This window comes from Pectinophora gossypiella, unplaced genomic scaffold (assembly GCF_024362695.1).
Source record: "Pectinophora gossypiella unplaced genomic scaffold, ilPecGoss1.1 Pgos_37, whole genome shotgun sequence".
NCBI classification, from domain to species: domain Eukaryota; kingdom Metazoa; phylum Arthropoda; class Insecta; order Lepidoptera; family Gelechiidae; genus Pectinophora; species Pectinophora gossypiella.
Window position 1 is genome coordinate 293,344 of NW_026063247.1, and position 21,333 is coordinate 314,676.

Consider the following 21,333-nt stretch of genomic DNA (forward strand, 5'->3'; position numbering starts at 1 on the left):
GCGGAGGGGTTCGCCGACGACGCGGCGGGCGCCATGGGAGGGGTGCTTAGGGTAATGTGTCCCGACGACAATCCGGGGGCCGACTCCGCTGTAGTGAGATAAGTTATACCTACTATGTATAAGGTACAAACTGTAATCTTTTATAATAAGAAATATATGATCAGTCTAAAACTAGCATTCACTGGTTTCACTCATCTCCTCGATCAGTCCGATAGTACATGGCGACCCTGCCTTTGGAGATACGCCTCGCGCGAATCCCGAATATGAAACCGGCGGCGGCGTGTTCCCTATTTGGTGTGGATGTTTTATAGATTAAATCATCTAGACTTCAATTGATTTAAACAATGTATCGAATGCAATTCTATCTCGTTAAGACATTAGACGTGTGTCGTGTTAAATTGGTGAAAGTATCAGTGAAAAAAAAATGGGCAAGCAGCAATCTAAGGAAGAAACAGTAATTGTTCAGAATGCCGCGGGTGGAACCAATCAGGCATCTCATGAAGACCTTAGACTCCATGTAACATCGACCAACACTCTGCTATGCATCATTCTCGGAATCATCATATTGGGCTTATTGTATCTCATGTATAAAACCTACAAAAAATGCCACAAAAAATGGATAACAGCGGAAATTAACAGAGATATATTTAGGAGAGTATCTTTTCGGCGGCGTAATAATTCAGAGAGTCCTGCGCGTCCAAAATTGTATCCTGATGTGTAGTGAATATAATTCCTTATTACGAAAAGAAATATGAATATAATCAACATCTAAATGTACCTACCTGTTAAGAATTAACTACGTAGATATACTTACCTATACTTACCTGCATCAGCTGATGTCGGGCACCCCTCCTGCTTCGCCGCGCCGAAGTCATTCTACCAGTCATTCATTCGCTCTCTCTTTCATACTCACTCTCTCGACCACGCTCAAGCCGTACACGCACAATTTTTATCATGTAAATTACCAGTATTGAAGAATAATTATTACAACAGCATTATCAAGAAAACGTCTTTTATTGAAGTTCCTGAACATAGTGGCCTTACGACCCGGGAGATTTACCTATGGATTGATTGGAAAAACATTCGAACATTCGAGCTCTCACTGGATGTCGACACGAAACAACGAGAATTTGCAAGAAAATATCTGTTCGTGAGCAAGAATTGATAGCAGTGGAGTGTACACGACAAACAAATGTGAATCCAAGTCATGGTACATGTGTGGAATACAAGGCAAGTGGTCTGAGTTAGTCAACAAATCAAAGTGAGTCCTGGTTTTATCATTAACTAGCTTTTGCCCGCGACTTCGTCCGCGTGGCGTGTTATATAAGAGAGAGATCTTCGTGTGTGTGGGAGTGCATATCAAATTTCAAGCATCTAACTTATGCAGTTTAGATTTTTTCATACATTTTTTTTCCCAATAACTCCCATTTTTCAAAATACAGCCAAAAATAAACTTTATATTTACTAAGGTATGCATGCATGCTAGATTGAATCAATTGATTGAATTGATTTTTTTTTAATTGATTGTTCATTGAGTTTTAATTTTAATACACACTTCCTCTCTTCCCTTCAACGTTGCTGTGCCCTACAGGGTCCATGTTTTAGTTCCTATGCCTATGTAACACCCCATTGTACTACATGGAATGCAATAAATAATTTAATTGAATTGAATTGAAAACATCTATCTTACGCGGTTTCGATTTTTTCATACAAATGTTTTTTTCCCGCTAACTCCCGTTTCCGTGGGAATTTTGCAATATCCTGTTGCAACTAAGGTTTAAGTTAACTAAAGTACCTGCATGCCAAATTTCAAGCGTCTAACTTAAGCGGTTTAGATTTTTCATACAAAAGGATTTTCCCGCTAATTTCCGTTCCCGTGGGAATTCCGGGAATTCCTTTCTTAGTGCACCTCTACGGTACCTAAGCTATGTCCCTTCCAAATTTCAAATGCCTACATTTAGCCGTTCAGGCTATGCGTTGATATGTCAGTCACTGAGTCAGTCAGTTTCTCCTTTTATTTAGATTTGATTTTTTCATACAAATGTTTTTTCCCGTTAACTACCGTTCCCGTGGGAATTTTGTAATATCCTGTTGCAACTAATCTTTAAGTTTACTAAAGTACCTGCATGCCAAATTTCAAACGTCTAACTTGAGTGGTTTAGATTTTTCATACAAAAGGATTTTCCCGCTAATTCCCGTTCCCGTGGGAATCGGGAATTCCTTTCTTAGTACACCTCTACGGTGTCTAAGGTACCTGCGTGCCAAATTTTAAACATCTTACTTGAATGGTTTAGATTTTTCATACAAAAGGATTTTCCCGTTAATTCCCGTTCCCGTGGGAATTTCGGGAATTCCTTTCTTAGTGCACCTCCACGGTACCTAAGGTACCTGCATGACAAATTTCAAACGTCTAACTTGAATGGTTTAGATTTTTCATACAAAAGGATTTTCCCGCTAATTCCCGTTCTCGTGAGAATTTCGGGAATTCCTTTCTTAGTGCACCTCCACGGTACCTAAGGTATCTGCATGCTAAATTTCAAATGTCTAACTTGAGTGGTTTAGATTTTTCATACAAAAGGTATTTCCCGCTAATTCCCGTTCCCGTGAGAATTTTGGGAATTCCTTTCTTAGTGCACCTCTACGGTACCTATGGTACCTGCATGCCAAATTTCAAACGTCTAACTTGAGTGGTTTAGATTTTTCATACAAAAGGATTTTCCCGCTAATTCCCGTTCCCGTGGGAATTTCGGGAATTCCTTTCTTAGTACACCTCTACGGTATCTAAGGTACCTGCATGACAAATTTCAAACATCTAACTTGAATGGTTTAGATTTTTCATACAAAAATATTTTTCCGCTAATTCCCGTTCCCGTGGGAATTTCGGGAATTCCTTTCTTAGTGCACCTCTACGTTATCTAAGGTACCTGCATGCCAAATTTCAAAAGTCTTACTTGAGTGGTTTAGATTTTTCATACAAAAGGATTTTCCCGCTAATTCCCATTCCCGTAGGAATTTCGGGAATTCCTTTCTTAGTGCACCTCTACGGTATCTAAGGTACCTGCATGCCAAATTTCAAACGTCTAACTTGAGTGGTTTAGATTTTTCATACAAAAGGATTTCCCTTCACTACTCTGCTCCTATTGATTGTAGCGTGATGAAAAGTATACTATGACCTGTCCAGGAGTGTGAAGAATAATTGTACCAAGTTTCATTAAAATCCGTCCAGTAGTTTTTGTTTCTATAAGGAACATACAGACAGACAGACAGACAGACAGACAGACAGACAGACAGACAGACAGACAAAAATTTTACTGATTGCATTTTTGGCATCAGTATCGATCACTTATCACCCCCTGATAGTTATTTTGAAAAAATATTTAATGTACAGAATTGACCTCTCTACAGATTTATTATAAGTATAGATATCGTAAGGCTACGTTCACACGGAGTCATTTTTCACGTATATCGTATACGAGATTTTATCGAATATCGTAGTGACAGCCAAATTTGTATAGCAATTTTTAAAATCGTTCACACGGCGTCTATACGAGAAAATCGCGTATTCGAGACATATTTTTTACCGTATACCGTAGGGTCTTACCACCGGGAATGCGAGATTATCGAAACGATTTTAACGAATGCGATACTCATTGGCGCTTGCGTTTACGTTGAGAAGTTCACACGGACAAACTGGTTTCTCGTACACGAGACGCACGCGGGGGCAGGCAGCCGCCAGTCGTGTTCGGAACGTCGTTTGCTAAGGTCGTTTGTTATGATGGAGGACGGATTGCCGATTACGATCGAGTCATTTATCACGCATATAGAGGATCGACCCATAATATGGGATAAATCATTATTAATCATTGTCACGTGTACGGGATGACCGTATACGAGAAAAAACCGTGGGCCTCGCACCGTGTGAACAGCCGTCCCGTATACGGTACTCCCGTAAGCGAGAAAATATCGAATCGAATAGTCGCCGTGTGAACGTAGCCTTATTGTAGATTCCCCCGCGTGATTTCCATTAGTACAAGTAGTTTACACACCTAAATCTGTCTAGTTCTGTGCATATTGAGTTCCTAATTGTGTTATCTAACGATATCAAACGCCAATACCTACTTCTTTTAAGAATTTGACGCAATCAAGTAAGTCCAGCATAAGCTGACCCGTCATTGCTACGCGCCAATATATAACTGCGTGTCTAGTTACACTGGACGTTCGATCGCGATCTATTTTGTTCGAATTTTGTTAAAATATTGCAATTAAATCGTTGATAGAGTAGTTTTTTCGATAGATTTACGTAGTATTATAATTTATATTAGATTTTTTACAGTTATTTCATATAATAAATGAGTAATTTGTGACTAATTAAGTGATGTAAACTAAATACCTACATGTATAACAATTTTATAATTTGTTCATTATTCTGTGGCATTATCTAGGATATTTTGTTGTTCATACAACATATAAGCTATTAGCAATATAATAATAATAAAATTAAAGCTCTTATTTTATAAAACAATTTTGGTAACCTTAGTTCTAAATATTTCAACAATAAATTAAAGCAATAAGCAATAATAACAAGTAAATGACAATAAACATAACAATAATAGTGTATAACAATAAGTTCATCTTAATAAAACATTTACATATACATAAATAATACAAATAATACTTTTAAAAAGCAAGATAATTTCATTCAAAAGAAAATTGGTATAATACCTACTTACATATTAATAATTTAATTAAGTGGTTTAATTAGCCTTGTTTTATTCATATTCTTCAACCTAAATAACAGTTAAAATAGTTAATCCATACTAATATTATAAATGCGAAAGTAACTCTGTCTGTCTGTCTGTCTGTCTGTCTGTCTGTCTGTCTGTTACTCTTTCACGCCTAAACGGCTCAACGGATTTTGATGAAATTTGGTATGGTGATAGATGATAACCTAGAAATGGTCATAGGCTATAAATAATCACGCCATCGTTCTTAGGGGGTAGGCAGTTGGCAGATAACTAAATTGATTTAGTGATTTGTAGTCGTTTTTGTTGGGACTTTTGCTCTTTCACGTCTAAACGGCTGAACGGATTTTAATGAAATTTAGTAAGGTAATAGTTGGTTATCTAAAAACGGTTGTACGATCAAATTGATCACGTCATCGTACTTAGGGGGTAGGAAGTAGGCAGAAAACTGAATTGAGTTAGTGATTTTTTTATGGTTTTTGCTGGGAGTTTTGTCTATCATGCCTAAACGGCTCAACGGATTTTGATGAAATTTAGTTAGCTGATAGATAGTAATCTAGAAAAGGATATGGCCTATTAATATTTATGCTATCGTACTTAAGGCGTAGGCAGTAGACAGAAAACTAGGTTAGTGATTTTTAATTGTTTGTTTTAAAAGTTTGCCTCATTCACGCCTTAACGTCTGAACGGAATTTTATAAGACTTGGTTAATTTAAAGATAGGATCTTAGGCACGGACACAGGCTACTTTTTATGGCGGGAAAATACCTCATTCCCGCGGAAATCTAGATTTCGTGATCGTGTCAAGAAGCGCATGACGCCATCGCTACTGGAATGATTTCGATGTTTTTTTTTTTAAACTGAGTGACCTCAAGTTAGTATTTGATCACTTTTCTAACTTAGAGGGTAGGTAGGCGCCATAATTTAGGGAATTTATGATAAAATTTTGATGCAACTGTCTTTATTAAACAGTTATATCTCATTCCTACAGGAACCTACACATAGCTATAGCTAGCTATCTATTAACATTAAAACTCTTTCTAGAATCACATTACGCCAATTAATTGATCTGATTTGATCTGCAAAACGATTTATTACACTCGTCTGTCCATTCAAATTTCGCGCCCTTCCTTAATAAGGCATACAGTGGGCTTAAAATGGTACTTATATTTTTTAAAAACTTGCCATAGTACATAACCATACCCAAAAATGCTTTTACTTGGGTCACGGTTTTAGGTATAGGTACTTTTTCAATTGCTTTTACTTTATCTGGATTTGTATGTATTCCGTCCTTGTCTATCTAATAACCCAGATAAATTACCGAGTCAGCCATAAATGTGCATTTTTCCTTTTTGACTTTTAACCCGTAATCTTGCAATCTTTGTAACACTTTATAAAGAATTTCTAGATGTTCCTTATCATCGCGTCCAGTCAAAATGACATCATCAAGAAACACCCCCACTTTAGGTATATCAGCAAATATTTGTTCCATTGTTCTTTGGAAAATACCTGGGCTCGAGGATAGACCGTATATTAGTCTGTTGTATTTAAATAGTCCTCGGTGCGTGGTAATTACCGTATACTTCTTCGATTCTTCGGATAAACATAGCTGAGCGTAGGCCTGTGACAAATCTATCTTAGTGAATTTCTGACCCCCTTGCATTTTAGTTAATAAATCTTCTATCCGTGGTAAGGGAAAACGGTCTACTTCAAGGCATTTATTTACTGTTAACTTATAGTCGCCGCATACTCTAATCGACCCATCTGGCTTAATTACCGGCACTATAGGCGTAGCCCAGTCTGAGGTCTCGACCGGCGCAATGACGTCATCCCGCAACAGCTGATCGAGTGCGCGCTCGACCGGTTCCCGCAGCGCGTACGCCAGCGGGCGCGCGCGCAGGAACACGGGCCGCGCGTCCGGCCGCAGGCGCAGGCTCACCTCCCCGCCAGTGTACCGGCCCAGTCCGTCCGAAAATACTTCACAATATCTGGAACTAAGATATTTTAAATTCAGTTTTGACTCGGATATACTATTATTGTTACAATTTCTTTTTATTTCAACGTTTAGCATTTCTAACCACTGTCTTCCTAATAACGGTTTTTTACCTTGATCTACTACATATAATGGCAAATTCTCACATAACTTCTCTTCGTATCGGACAGAGAGTGTTATTTTCCCTACCGGAGCGACTTTTTCGCCAGTATAATAGCACATTATTAAATTACATTTTTCCAATGGCACATGTGAAAATAACCTTTTATAGCAGTTAGTATTTATACATGATATAGCACTACCTGTGTCTATTTCCATGTTTAAATCAACGTTTTCTACTTGTAACGTTACCATGAACGGCTCGTAACTATTTACACTTTTTACCATGAAAACATTAAAATTTACCTCTTCTACGTCCTTATCTTCCTCCGAGTAAACATCATGTATCTCACCGTTGAACATGTTCTGCGTTTTATTATTATGCAGTCGTGGGCACATCTTCTTTAAATGGCCCGCCGAAAAACACACTTTGCATACATAGTTTTTGTATCTGCACGTTTTTGTGTCGTGTCGAGAACCACAAACATTACATATTGTGGCCGTTGTCGACATTGGTGTCCTCTGCGCACCCTGCGGCCGCACATAGGAGTGAGCGCGCGGGCCGTAGCTGCCGCCGCGCCCGCCGCCGCCGCCGCCGCGTGACGCGCCCCGGTAACCGGTCCGGGTCGCCACCGCGTTGCACGACGTCTCATATGTCTCCTTGCCGCTGCTACTACTTGTGTTAAACCTGTCTTTTTCTACGTATGCTGCATTCTTCTCCGCCGCTTCCATGGAAATTGCTAACTTGTATAATTTCTCCAGCTTCATACCATCATCCTCGGCAAACAAACGCTGCATAATTGTCTCGCTGCTCAGACCACAGACGAATTGATCCCTTATACACGTACTCATACAGCACGAAGCAAACATACAAGTCTTGGACAATTTCTTGAGTTCCGCCATGTACTCCGCAATAGTTTCTCCTTGTTTTTGTACTCTTTGTTTAAATCTGTACCTTTCTGCCAAGATGCTTGGTTTGGGTTGCAAATGATTTTGCATAATTGTCACTAACTCCGAAAATGTTTTACTCGATGGTTTTTCTGGTGTACAAAGATTTACCAAGAGTTCATAGGTTTCACTCCCCATCACTGTGATTAACGTAGCCACTTTTAGTTCTGATTTCACATTATTCACTATGAAATATTGCTCTAACCTCTCGACGTATAAAGTCCAATTGTCCACTGCCATATTAAACGGTTCTATTTTTCCGATCGACATGGTTTATATTTATTTCACTGTCAATAAAACACACGTAAGTCCTACTCGTCGCCAATGATGTGTATTTGGATCTTATTCGATCTAATTTGGGAACACAAAGGAAACACTTGTTCGCGAGCTAACGTTTATTGCGGAACTGGCCTACCCACAATATATAAAAGTAAATATGTTTTGTAGTACCCTCAACATTTATTATTTACATATATATCATACCGGAATAACGCCATTAACAGGAGATGCTATTGAGCCTGCTAAATAAACACCGTCCTGAATTTCAGCCGAACATACTACACAGTCTTCATTCAATTCCGTTTCAATATAATGTATAGATTCACACCGTGCGGGAATGTCAAAACTATTAACTATCGAACTGATAAAGGGAAAACACACTTTTCCGTTCGGTTTTATGTGTAAAGCTAAGAAATTTTTATTGAAGTCCAACTGCGCTTTAAACTTATTTAAGAAGTCACGACCGAGAATTCCATTAGACTTAATTGGTAATGTTTTAAAAACATAAAACTTGTGACTAACCAATTGATCCCCTAAACGTAAAGTTAAATAAACATACCCAATTGCGTGCACTTTGCCACCGAGTCCATTTATGATCACGCTTTCTTTATGGATTGGAATATTAAATTGCATGGCATGACTAAGTTTCCATGCAGATAGAGACGCGCCTGAGTCAACTAGGAATGAATAATGTTGACCACTTACGGATGAGCATATGTTTACATAACAGTTGCTGTTGCTAGCCAGAATATAAGGTTCATCATTATTAGTCACGAAAAAACGTATCTGGTTCATTTTCTGAATTTTGTGGTTGTCGTTCTGTGTTATTGAAAAAAAATATGTTATGTTGTCTATGTGTCAATGCACGTCCTCTACTGTTATAAAACGTACCTCCTCGATTTGTTCGTCCTCGGAACGCATAACCTCTGTTGCTGTTAAAACTTAGGCTGCCTCTGAACCCATTGCGTCGGCCCCTGTTGTTGGAATTGAAATAATTTGGCCTATACATACCCATTATGTGCCCGGGGGTCGGTACAGTAGACGTTTCCTCATCTTGGGCTGCTTGAATAGCGTCCTTCAAAGTGGTGTAGTTCCTGGCTGAAATTACTGTGCTAAGCCTACGATTCCGTAAACCGTCCGCAAATTGCTTGATTGCATATTTTTCATTAATAGGTTTTAAAATGTCATAACATTGAGCATTTCCGTCGGCTTGCGAGATCGTCAAGTCTACAAATAATTCTGTCAATTCCTTCCCAAAATCCGATATAGATAAATCATTTTGTTTAAATCCTTGTAACTTAGTTTGAATAGCCGTGGCTGCCTTTTTGGTTAACAATCCTCGTTGCATATCTGATATTAAATCTTTGACAGTTAGATAACTAGTTTGTAACCTCAATTTTGCAGCTTGAGACAATCGATTTTTCAATACAAAATTTATTAGTTTTTGTTTGCACTCATTTTTGGTCAACAATGAATCGTAATATCCAATATTGTCAATTAACTGTTTAGTATTCGATTCTTCGTTTGTCATAATTGGCAACAAAGTTAGAGCGGTTCGCAAATCGAAATTATTGTTGTCCTCCATTATAAGGGTTTCCTGTTTTGTACACAATGTTACAATGTCACTATATAGCTTTATAATCTTATCGCAAATAGTAGTTACCGCCAAACAGCTTGTATTATCAATTACACCCGATTTTATTTGCTTATCTATTTGTAATAAACAAATTTTATATTGGTCATAAACATCATTAGCCTCAGATAGTTTAGTTACTAAAATAGAACCACGCCTTCTGCTAGGGCCAATTTTAATTAAATAAGTTCGTATGGTTTTTAATTCTGTTTGAAACCGTTCTAAACTAGAAGCCATCTATCTATACTTATAATAAATCTGTAGAGAGGTCAATTCTGTACATTAAATATTTTTTCAAAATAACTATCAGGGGGTGATAAGTGATCGATACTGATGCCAAAAATGCAATCAGTAAAATTTTTGTCTGTCTGTCTGTCTGTCTGTCTGTCTGTCTGTCTGTATGTTCCTTATAGAAACAAAAACTACTGGACGGATTTTAATGAAACTTGGTACAATTATTCTTCACACTCCTGGACAGGTCATAGTATACTTTTCATCACGCTACAATCAATAGGAGCAGAGTAGTGAAGGGAAATCCTTTTGTATGAAAAATCTAAACCACTCAAGTTAGACGTTTGAAATTTGGCATGCAGGTACCTTAGATACCGTAGAGGTGCACTAAGAAAGGAATTCCCGAAATTCCTACGGGAATGGGAATTAGCGGGAAAATCCTTTTGTATGAAAAATCTAAACCACTCAAGTAAGACTTTTGAAATTTGGCATGCAGGTACCTTAGATAACGTAGAGGTGCACTAAGAAAGGAATTCCCGAAATTCCCACGGGAACGGGAATTAGCGGAAAAATATTTTTGTATGAAAAATCTAAACCATTCAAGTTAGATGTTTGAAATTTGTCATGCAGGTACCTTAGATACCGTAGAGGTGTACTAAGAAAGGAATTCCCGAAATTCCCACGGGAACGGGAATTAGCGGGAAAATCCTTTTGTATGAAAAATCTAAACCACTCAAGTTAGACGTTTGAAATTTGGCATGCAGGTACCATAGGTACCGTAGAGGTGCACTAAGAAAGGAATTCCCAAAATTCTCACGGGAACGGGAATTAGCGGGAAATACCTTTTGTATGAAAAATCTAAACCACTCAAGTTAGACATTTGAAATTTAGCATGCAGATACCTTAGGTACCGTGGAGGTGCACTAAGAAAGGAATTCCCGAAATTCTCACGGGAACGGGAATTAGCGGGAAAATCCTTTTGTATGAAAAATCTAAACCATTCAAGTTAGACGTTTGAAATTTGTCATGCAGGTACCTTAGGTACCGTGGAGGTGCACTAAGAAAGGAATTCCCGAAATTCCCACGGGAACGGGAATTAACGGGAAAATCCTTTTGTATGAAAAATCTAAACCATTCAAGTAAGATGTTTAAAATTTGGCACGCAGGTACCTTAGACACCGTAGAGGTGTACTAAGAAAGGAATTCCCGAAATTCCCACGGGAACGGGAATTAGCGGGAAAATCCTTTTGTATGAAAAATCTAAACCACTCAAGTTAGACGTTTGAAATTTGGCATGCAGGTACTTTAGTAAACTTAAAGATTAGTTGCAACAGGATATTACAAAATTCCCACGGGAACGGTAGTTAACGGGAAAAAACATTTGTATGAAAAAATCAAATCTAAATAAAAGGAGAAACTGACTGACTCAGTGACTGACATATCAACGCATAGCCTGAACGGCTAAATGTAGGCATTTGAAATTTGGAAGGGACATAGCTTAGGTACCGTAGAGGTGCACTAAGAAAGGAATTCCCGGAATTCCCACGGGAACGGAAATTAGCGGGAAAATCCTTTTGTATGAAAAATCTAAACCGCTTAAGTTAGACGCTTGAAATTTGGCATGCAGGTACTTTAGTTAACTTAAACCTTAGTTGCAACAGGATATTGCAAAATTCCCACGGAAACGGGAGTTAGCGGGAAAAAAACATTTGTATGAAAAAATCGAAACCGCGTAAGATAGATGTTTTCAATTCAATTCAATTAAATTATTTATTGCATTCCATGTAGTACAATGGGGTGTTACATAGGCATAGGAACTAAAACATGGACCCTGTAGGGCACAGCAACGTTGAAGGGAAGAGAGGAAGTGTGTATTAAAATTAAAACTCAATGAACAATCAATTAAAAAAAAATCAATTCAATCAATTGATTCAATCTAGCATGCATGCATACCTTAGTAAATATAAAGTTTATTTTTGGCTGTATTTTGAAAAATGGGAGTTATTGGGAAAAAAAATGTATGAAAAAATCTAAACTGCATAAGTTAGATGCTTGAAATTTGATATGCACTCCCACACACACGAAGATCTCTCTCTTATATAACACGCCACGCGGACGAAGTCGCGGGCAAAAGCTAGTAGAATAATAAGACACTTACCAATATTACAGAGTAAATAAAGAAGTACCTGTAACACATAACATAACCTATATTTAGTAAGTTATTATAAAAATATACGGTTTTACAATAGTTCGTCCACGGAATACGCGTCGTACGCGTTACGCGATTAATATATTTCCCACACTTCACTTGCACTTTTTTATTATGATTATTCTAATGTCCGTTCAGACGCGGTACCGTCCACTTAAATTTCCATAATGATGTCGATAATTCGATGCCAGTAATCATAATTTCTTCATTGCATTCTCCAATTGTAATAACCTGTATTTAATCTGCAATCGAATTCCGTCTGGCATTAGTTATTTTCTGATTAATCCGATATTTTCCTGATGTATGGCTCGACTCTGTAATACTTTCTAGCACGAAAAAATGGTAATTTATCGATACTATCTCTGTCTTCAAATACTTCAAATTTCTTTCTTCACAAAAATATTTCATGCGGTCATATATTAATTCCAATACATATTCTATGGTTAATACAAGTGTTGTCATCTTCTCGTCACATAGGTAGTGTTCAGGAACTTCAATACTACTTTACATTACTTTATATTACTTTTTCAATCTTAAATTTATTGTGTTAAGGGTTAATTTATACCTGTACTGCCTGACGTGAATTTGACACATCTTAAACCCATTATGGGTTTCAGTGTCGTAATGTAAGAATTTTATAATATCTTTTGTAATGAATGAATAAATAAAATAAATAAATAATAAAAGACGTTTTCTTGATAATGCTGTTGTAATAATTATTCTTCAACTAGCTGGTACCCGCGACTTCGTCTGCGTACTTTTAATTTGAATATTAAGGATTATATAAAAGGAACGGTATAGCATGTGATTAAAAGAGAGTAAGTAGGTATATTTAAAAAAAATAAAAAATATCTGTTTACAGTCGTTATAAAGTACCTATGTATTCCATTCTTATCTTATTTAGCCTATACGATCCCACTGCTGGGCAAAGGCCTCCCCTTGATTTTTCCACTCCTCTCGACTTTGTGCGATCTCCGGCCAATCCTTGCGATAAGCATTGAGGTCGTCACACCATCTTTTACGCGGTCTGCCTCGACTTCTAAGCCCGCCCTGAGGTATCCAGGTGAGGTATGAGGTGTATTCCATTGAGTGGCAGAAATTACCTAGGAATATTTATCGGTCCCTTATGTCCAAGACACTTACAGGGGTCAGCGTCACGTTGTGTACAAAAATATTTTAAAATGACCTAATTTAAAACTTTTTTGTACACAACGTTTGCTATTTTGTTATTATTTGTTAAAATGTAGAAATTGTTTGGACTCGACACTCGCGAGCAGGCCACGTATACACCACGTGCGCTCCCCCACCACAAGACAGCGCCGTTGACTGCCGCCACACTTCGGCGAATGTGCGCGACGACGAACGACGACCGACGGCAGTGGCGGCGATGCAGAGTATTCGTTAAAAGGAACTTTATCTACAAAAGCCAAATTTTTTTAACTTGATACACCCAAAACTACTAAATATCATGTTCCTAGGTTCAGTGGTTAATATTTTGTATACAAAAAGTTTGGCTTCGTAGTTCCCGTTCCGAATCCGTTCCGTTCCGTTCGAATTTCGGAAAATCCGTTTGTTGAAAAACTCTGCACATCCTAAGAGACCTACGTATCAAGTTTCATGGTTTTATCTTCAAAAATGACGAATACCCATACAAACATTCAACCCGTATTTCACCCCCATACTGGTAAAAATTTCAAAATGCTTGAACAAACGATTTTTTGTTTGTTATTTAGTGCCTAAACACAAAATTTAATATTTTTATCTTGAAAAATGACGAACCTCATAAAAAATTTCAACACCTATTTCATCCCCTCAAAGATCGAATTTTCAAAAACGCTTTAACAAATTGTTTTTTTATTTCTTATCAAGTTCCTAAATATAAAGTTTCGTGGTTTTATCCCCAAAAATGACGAACTCCCATACAAACTTTCAACCCTCATTTCACCTCCTCACTGGTCGAAATTTCAGCAACGCTAGAACAAATGTTTAATTATTTTTTATCAAGTGCTTAAATATAAAGTTTCATGGATTTATATTTTAAAATTAAAATATCCCATACAAACTTTCAACCCCTATTTCAATCTCTTCGTCCCTTCTTTTCGCAATAAAAGGTATCCTATTTTCTTTCTCAGGGTCTAAAGATTGTCTGTGCCAAATTTAATCAAAATCGGTTGAGAGGTTTAAGCGGGAAAGCGTAACAGACAGACAGACAGACAGAGTTACTTTCGCATTTATAATATTAGTAAGGATTATTTTCCCTCGTTAAATAGTAAACAAACTAAGTGTAGGTGTTATAATTTCGTTGACGAACTGATTACCTATCCGTTTCTTTGTCTAAAATGAGTATTACCTTATTACTATGATTGATTACTGGGCTTAAAGTTCGTATAAATGTCTATCGAATTACCTCCTCAAGTTTAAAGCGTAGCTAGTCATGTAGTACTATATTAATTATGTGGTGTAAGTAATTAGATTTTATCTGTATGTAATGTAACAGTCAGTTGAATAAAAAAACTTATACAAATCAGATCAATTAATTGACGTAATGTGATTCTAGAAAGAGTTTTAATGTTAATAGATAGCTAGCTATAGCTATGTGTAGGTTCCTGTAGGAATGAGATATAACTGTTTAATAAAGACAGTTGCATCAAAATTTTATCATAAATTCCCTAAATTATGGCGCCTACCTACCCTCTAAGTTAGAAAAGTGATCAAATACTAACTTGAGGTCACTCAGTTTAAAAAAAAACATCGAAATCATTCCAGTAGCTATGGCGTCATGCGCTTCTTGACACGATCACGAAATCTAGATTTCCGCGGGAATGAGGTATTTTCCCGCCATAAAAAGTAGCCTGTGTCCGTGCCTAAGATCCTATCTTTAAATTAACCAAGTCTTATAAAATTCCGTTCAGACGTTAAGGCGTGAATGAGGCAAACTTTTAAAACAAACAATTAAAAATCACTAACCTAGTTTTCTGTCTACTGCCTACGCCTTAAGTACGATAGCATAAATATTAATAGGCCATATCCTTTTCTAGATTACTATCTATCAGCTAACTAAATTTCATCAAAATCCGTTGAGCCGTTTAGGCATGATAGACAAAACTCCCAGCAAAAACCATAAAAAAATCACTAACTCAATTCAGTTTTCTGCCTACTTCCTACCCCCTAAGTACGATGACGTGATCAATTTGATCGTACAACCGTTTTTAGATAACCAACTATTACCTTACTAAATTTCATTAAAATCCGTTCAGCCGTTTAGACGTGAAAGAGCAAAAGTCCCAACAAAAACGACTACAATTCACTAAATCAATTTAGTTATCTGCCAACTGCCTACCCCCTAAGAACGATGGCGTGATTATTTATAGCCTATGACCATTTCTAGGTTATCATCTATCACCATACCAAATTTCATGAAAATCAGTTGAGCCGTTTAGGCGTGAAAGAGTAACAGACAGACAGACAGACAGACAGACAGACAGACAGACAGACAGAGTTACTTTCGCATTTATAATATTAGTATGGATACTGGTAATTTACATGATAAAAATTGTGCGTGTACGGCTTGAGCGTGGTCGAGCGAGTGAGTATGAAAGAGAGAGCGAATGAATGACTGGTAGAATGACTTCGGCGCGGCGACGCAGGAGGGGCGCGCGGGGTGCCCGACATCAGCTGATGCAGGTAAGTATAGGTAAGTATATCTACGTAGTTAATTCTTAACATGCCCCCCAGCATTGAAAGGCCTGTCTTTCAACTCCTCATCAGTTGGTGCTTCTATTGGCAAGGGGCAAATTCTATTAAAAGCACGACGAGCAATTCCTTTGCTTGTGCGAAGTTCTGCAACTCTGGTAATAGAATCTGTGCCTGGATAAGCCTTGATCACGCGTCCTAGACTCCACTTCATCGGGGGAATTGAATCTTCTTTAATTAATACGAGTGTCCCTTCTTGCAAGATTCCGTTAGATGAACGCCATTTTGTACGCTGCTGCAGTTCACCGACGTACTCCTTGGCCCAGCGAGCCCAGAATTGTTGTCGCATGCGCTCTAATCTCTCAAAACGTTTGAGTCGATTCTCGTTGACATCCATCAGCGCAGGAGTCGGCAAAGCAGTAAGAGGTCGTCCCACCAAAAAGTGTCCTGGAGTTAGTGGAGTCAAGTCATGTGGGTCTGTCGACATGGCAGTCAAGGGCCTTGAATTTAAAACTGCCTCGATTTGTACTAGGACAGTATACAAATCTTCGAAAACTAAATGAGCATCACCTAATACACGACGTAAGTGTGCCTTTACAGATTTCACACCTGCCTCTGCTAGTCCTGCCATATGAGGAGCATATGCTGGTAGAAACTTGAAATCTATACCTTCTTGTGACATATCATTAGTTATTAAGTGAGCATTGTCCTTAAAGAATTTACGTAATTCGTTTCGTGCGCCTACAAACTGTGTACCGTTATCGGAGTATAAGCATTGTGGTTTAGATCGTCTGGCTATGAATCTCCGTAAAGCAGAAAGAAAGGAGTCTTTGGTTAAGTCGCCTACAAGCTCGAGATGAATGGATTTGGTAGTGAAGCAAACGAATATAGCGATGTATACTTTCTCGGTTTTACTTCCGCGACCTTTTCTACTTAACGCTGTTATAGGACCTGCATAGTCCATTCCAGAAGTCTGGAAAGGATACCCTGGATGGAGGCGTCGCTCTGGGAGATTGCCCATAATCGGAGTAACAGTTTGCGCGTTTAAGCGAAAGCACCGTAAACACTTGTGCACAACGTGCTTTGCTAAGTTACGACCACCGATAGGCCACAAATGTTCTCGTATTGAACACAGAAGTAACTGAGGTCCTGCGTGCAATAGACGGAGATGTTCTTGTTCAGAAATCAGCCTAGTCAATGGATGTTTAGACGAAAGCAAGACGGGATGCTTCTTGGAATAACTGAAATTTCCATGTTTTATACGGCCTCCTACTCTAATCACTCCAGTATCATCAACAAATGGACTTAAAGACAGAAGCCTATTCTTGCGTGGCAGCAGTTGACCATTAGTTAATAATTTAGATTCCTCCTTAAAGGTTTCTTCTTGTGATAGTTTAAGTAAAGTATTGTATGCATTTTGCCTCTCTGTATGTGTAATGAAACCCTTATTTGCATTTTTGGAATCTTTGCAATTAGAAATAAACCGTAAGACGTAGACCATAGTATTAGTTAGTTTTCTTAGTTGAGAAAAACGCGAAAATGGAAATAACTCATTAGATTCTTGTGAGCAAGCGACATTAGCTACAACTTCTGGAAGATCAGATTCGACATAATCAAAAGATTTATTTGGCCATGAGTTTTCAGAGAGTGTTAGAAACTGGGGACCGTTCCACCATAAAGTCATTTTGTTGGTGTCTAAAGTAGTGACACCTCTACTTAATAGGTCTGCAGGATTACATGCAGTAGGCACGTGCCGCCAAGTATGGTTTTCGGTCAATTCTTGTATACTAGACACTCTATTTTTAACATATTGCTTCAACTTGTTTGGTGGCGTCTTTAACCAGCCTATGACAACGGAAGAATCCGTCCATAAGAAGCATGTTTTAACGTTTATACGTGTGGACATCAAAACTTTCGTTAGAAGCCTTGAAGCAGCAGCAGCTCCACATAGTTCAAGACGCGGTATTGTATTCGCTTTCAAAGGCGCCACTCTACTCTTTGCACACAGCAAATGAACCGTAACATTACCTTCTGTGTCTTCAGATCTAACATAGACACAGGCACCGTAAGCGTCCTTTGATGCGTCACTGAAGACATGCAACTGAATGTTTGTAGGAGAATCACAAACCACGTGTCTCGGAATGCTAATTTGACTGACAAGGGACAAGCTACTAACGAATTTTGACCACAAATTATAGATTTCTCGAGGCAATGGGTCATCCCATTGTAATTTATGAAGCCAAAGCTTTTGAAGAAGAACTTTTCCAATGATAATAAAGATGCTAAGAAGGCCTAAGGGATCGAATACTTGTGAGATCGTCGATAAAATGACTCTTTTTGTAATCTTAGCAGATTGATTCTCATTAACTGTGAATTGTAACTGGTCATCAGGAAGCGACCACTTCAAACCAAGTGCACTCGACTGCTGATGTTCATTCAAATCGACTACAGAACGAGCGTCTGAGGATTCAGAAGAATTGCAAGCAGGTAAGTTTGATCTAAACTTTCGTAGGTTGAAGCATCCTGATGCTAGCACGTCTGTTACTTGTGACTTAATACTTGTAAGACCTTCAGCAGTTGCGTCCCCTGTGAGCAAATCGTCCACATAGAAGTCTTCGTTGATAATCTGACGTATTTGCTCATTCTTGCACTCGTCGGCTAATTGCTTTAGACATCGAACCGAGAGAAAGGGTGCAGACACAGTGCCGTAAGTCACTGTATTTAACGTGTATACTTCTAGTGGTTTTGACGGATCATCACGCCAAATAATTTGCTGCAAATGACGTTGATTCTTGTGGATTAACACCTGCCTATACATCTTCTCGATGTCTCCTGCCAAAACATAGCGATGCTGCCGAAATCTTAAAAGTATGGAGAGCAAATCACTCTGTATCGTCGGCCCTACCATCTGAATATCATTCAGTGATAGTCCGGAAGTAGTGGACGCACTTGCATTAAAGACAGCGCGCAATTTAGTAGTGGTGCTCTGTTCGCGCACGCCATGGTGTGGCAGAAAATATGAATTCTTGGGCGGTTTGTTGATGTAACCTTTAGTCATATGCCCTAAATCGCCATATTCTTTCATGAAATCTTTGTACATGGCCTTCAGTTTTTCTTGTTTTTGAAACCTCCTCTCCAAAGAAAGAAAACAATTCTTTGCTCTCTCGTAAGAGTCACCCAGTACAGTTTCTGGCATCTTAAGGGGAATTGCCACCGAAAACCGTCCATCATCTTCACGAACAACGTTGTGGGCGAAGTGCTCTTCACAAGAGGTTTCCTCTTTGGAGTAAACTGGCTTGTGAGGTTCTGGTATTTCTTCGATAGCCCAAAATTTACTCAGTTGTTCTTGTATTGTATCGAATTGGCTTAGATTGCACCATACTTGTGTGTTACGAGGATTTCCAGTGGGACCGGAGACTATGTACCCCAGTTTAGTTTCTTGTAATACTGGATAATTCTTGTTCACTCGTACCTGATTCGTGCCAAGCAGATCCCAGAAAATGTCTGCGCCAAGGAGCAAGTCTAGACTTGACGGATTATAGAACTCAGGATCTGCCAGCGTAATGTTTGACGGGATGTTTAGTGCAGTCACATCTACGACCTTAGTCGAGGATGTCGTTATACTTGGCAACACTAAAAACGTAACGTTTGTTTGATATGAATTGAGCCTGGACTGTATTATTGTATCGCACTTCTTTGTAATCGAAGAGACTGCATTGTTAATGCCTGCAACGGTGAAATTTATATCTTGTGATTTCAAGGACAGTTTGGACAGTAACGACTCGGTCATAAACGAAGCCTGACTACCTGAGTCGAGAACTGCTCTCACTTCGTGAGTTTTATCTTGGCTATCCTTGATCTTCACAATTGCAGTGGCGAGTAACACTTGACCACCTTGATTATTGACAGAGAGTGCGGTGGTTGTCGCCTGAGCAGCCTCAGTTTCTTCTCGGTGCAACAGAGAATTATGTTTCTGTTTGCATTTTCTACACGGACCTAGCCGGCATACACGCTTGTTGTGTCCGGATCTGAGACAGTTTATGCACAGCTTCCTATCGAACACGAACTGTTCTCTTTCATTTAGAGGCGTCTGTGTAAACTTGTCACATCTATACAGCGGATGTTCTTTCTTGCAGAACGGACAAAGGTAAGTTTTATTTTGTGTTATTTCTGTAGTAGCGGCTAGAGCTTTAATATTTTTGCTTGTATTTGATGTATTTTGTGGTTTGCTTGTACTCAACTCGATAGTTTCTAAAAGATCAGCCCGGTTTTTTAAGAATTTAGAAAATACTTTGAATGAAATTTGCTTGTATTTAATCTTGTATTCCTCCCATTCCCGCAGCGTACGAGGGTCCAATTTAGATGAAACGATATATATTATTAGCGTATCCCACGAGCTTATAGGCTCACCTAATATTTGTAGTGCCCGCAGATTTTTGTAGTATGCATCTAGAAGTCTACGAATACAATCAGAGGATTCCTTTTTAACAGGTTCTTCGGTAAAAATGGCTTTGACGTGATTTTGGATAAGTATCCGCGTATTGTCGTACCTTTCGCACAAGGAACTCCATGCAACGGTATAGTTCGACGCCGAGAACTCAAGAGCACGTATGACCAGGGCAGCGCTTCCATCAAGAGAGGCTCGCAAGTAGTGGAACTTCTGGATACTGCTTATAGACGTGTTGCTATGAATGAGCGAAACGAAGGTGTCGCGGAACTCGAGCCAGTTTGAATATTCACCGGAGAATTTAGGTATTTGTATGGTAGGTAACTTCACCCCTTTTAAAGAACAACTCGTTTCCTTCACTGTATTATCCTCCTCATGTTCACTAGAAGCTAAAGAAGCATTGCATGTACTTTCTTTCTTGTCAGACTTATGCGACGGTGTTTTCTTAAATGAGCGGTATAATGCTTGCGCTCTGGCTACATTTCGATAATATTGAGATTCAAAATCAGATCTTTGTGCCTGCTGTACTTCACATGCTTCTTCACCCTCTGTTAAACTTTCTATATTCGACTGAATGTTTTCAAATTCCGAAAAGTTTTCATCAATTTTTGTAATACGCAATTTTAGTTCTAGAGCTTGGACCTCATTACAACTACTAACACTTTCAAAGGTATGTAAATATTTCTCAAAGTTTGTAAGACGACTTTTACACACTCCTCTCCTCTTAATTAATTCTGACAATTCACTCATTTTAGTTTATTTACTTAATTTACTTATATATTTATTACCTATTCTTATTTTTTGTAAACTTGTTTATTACTGATTCTTAGAAATGTGCTTCTTAATTTATTTAATTAGAACAATTCTTAATCACACAATACTAAACCATCCAATGCCTATTAGTTCCCAGTAATGTTTAAAGAACTTGTTTTGCACACTACCATAGATACTAAACTCTGACTATAATATTTTATTTTTTATAACTATTACTAGCTGGTACCCGCGACTTCGTCTGCGTACTTTTAATTTGAATATTAAGGATTATATAAAAGGAACGGTA

At 38.3% G+C, this 21,333-nt stretch overlaps 1 protein-coding gene across 1 annotated transcript; it reads right to left on the reverse strand.

Moving 5' to 3' along the window:
- Positions 1-647: 647 nt before the first annotated feature.
- On the reverse strand, positions 648-8,068 carry LOC126381133 (uncharacterized). The gene is made up of 3 exons (XM_050030663.1): positions 7,345-8,068; positions 6,519-6,729; positions 648-710 (listed from the first exon to the last, which is right to left on the reverse strand). Exons 1-3 carry the CDS (start codon positions 8,049-8,051, stop codon positions 648-650), a joined length of 981 nt encoding a protein of 326 aa, XP_049886620.1. The 5' UTR covers positions 8,052-8,068.
- Positions 8,069-21,333: the final 13,265 nt, after the last annotated feature.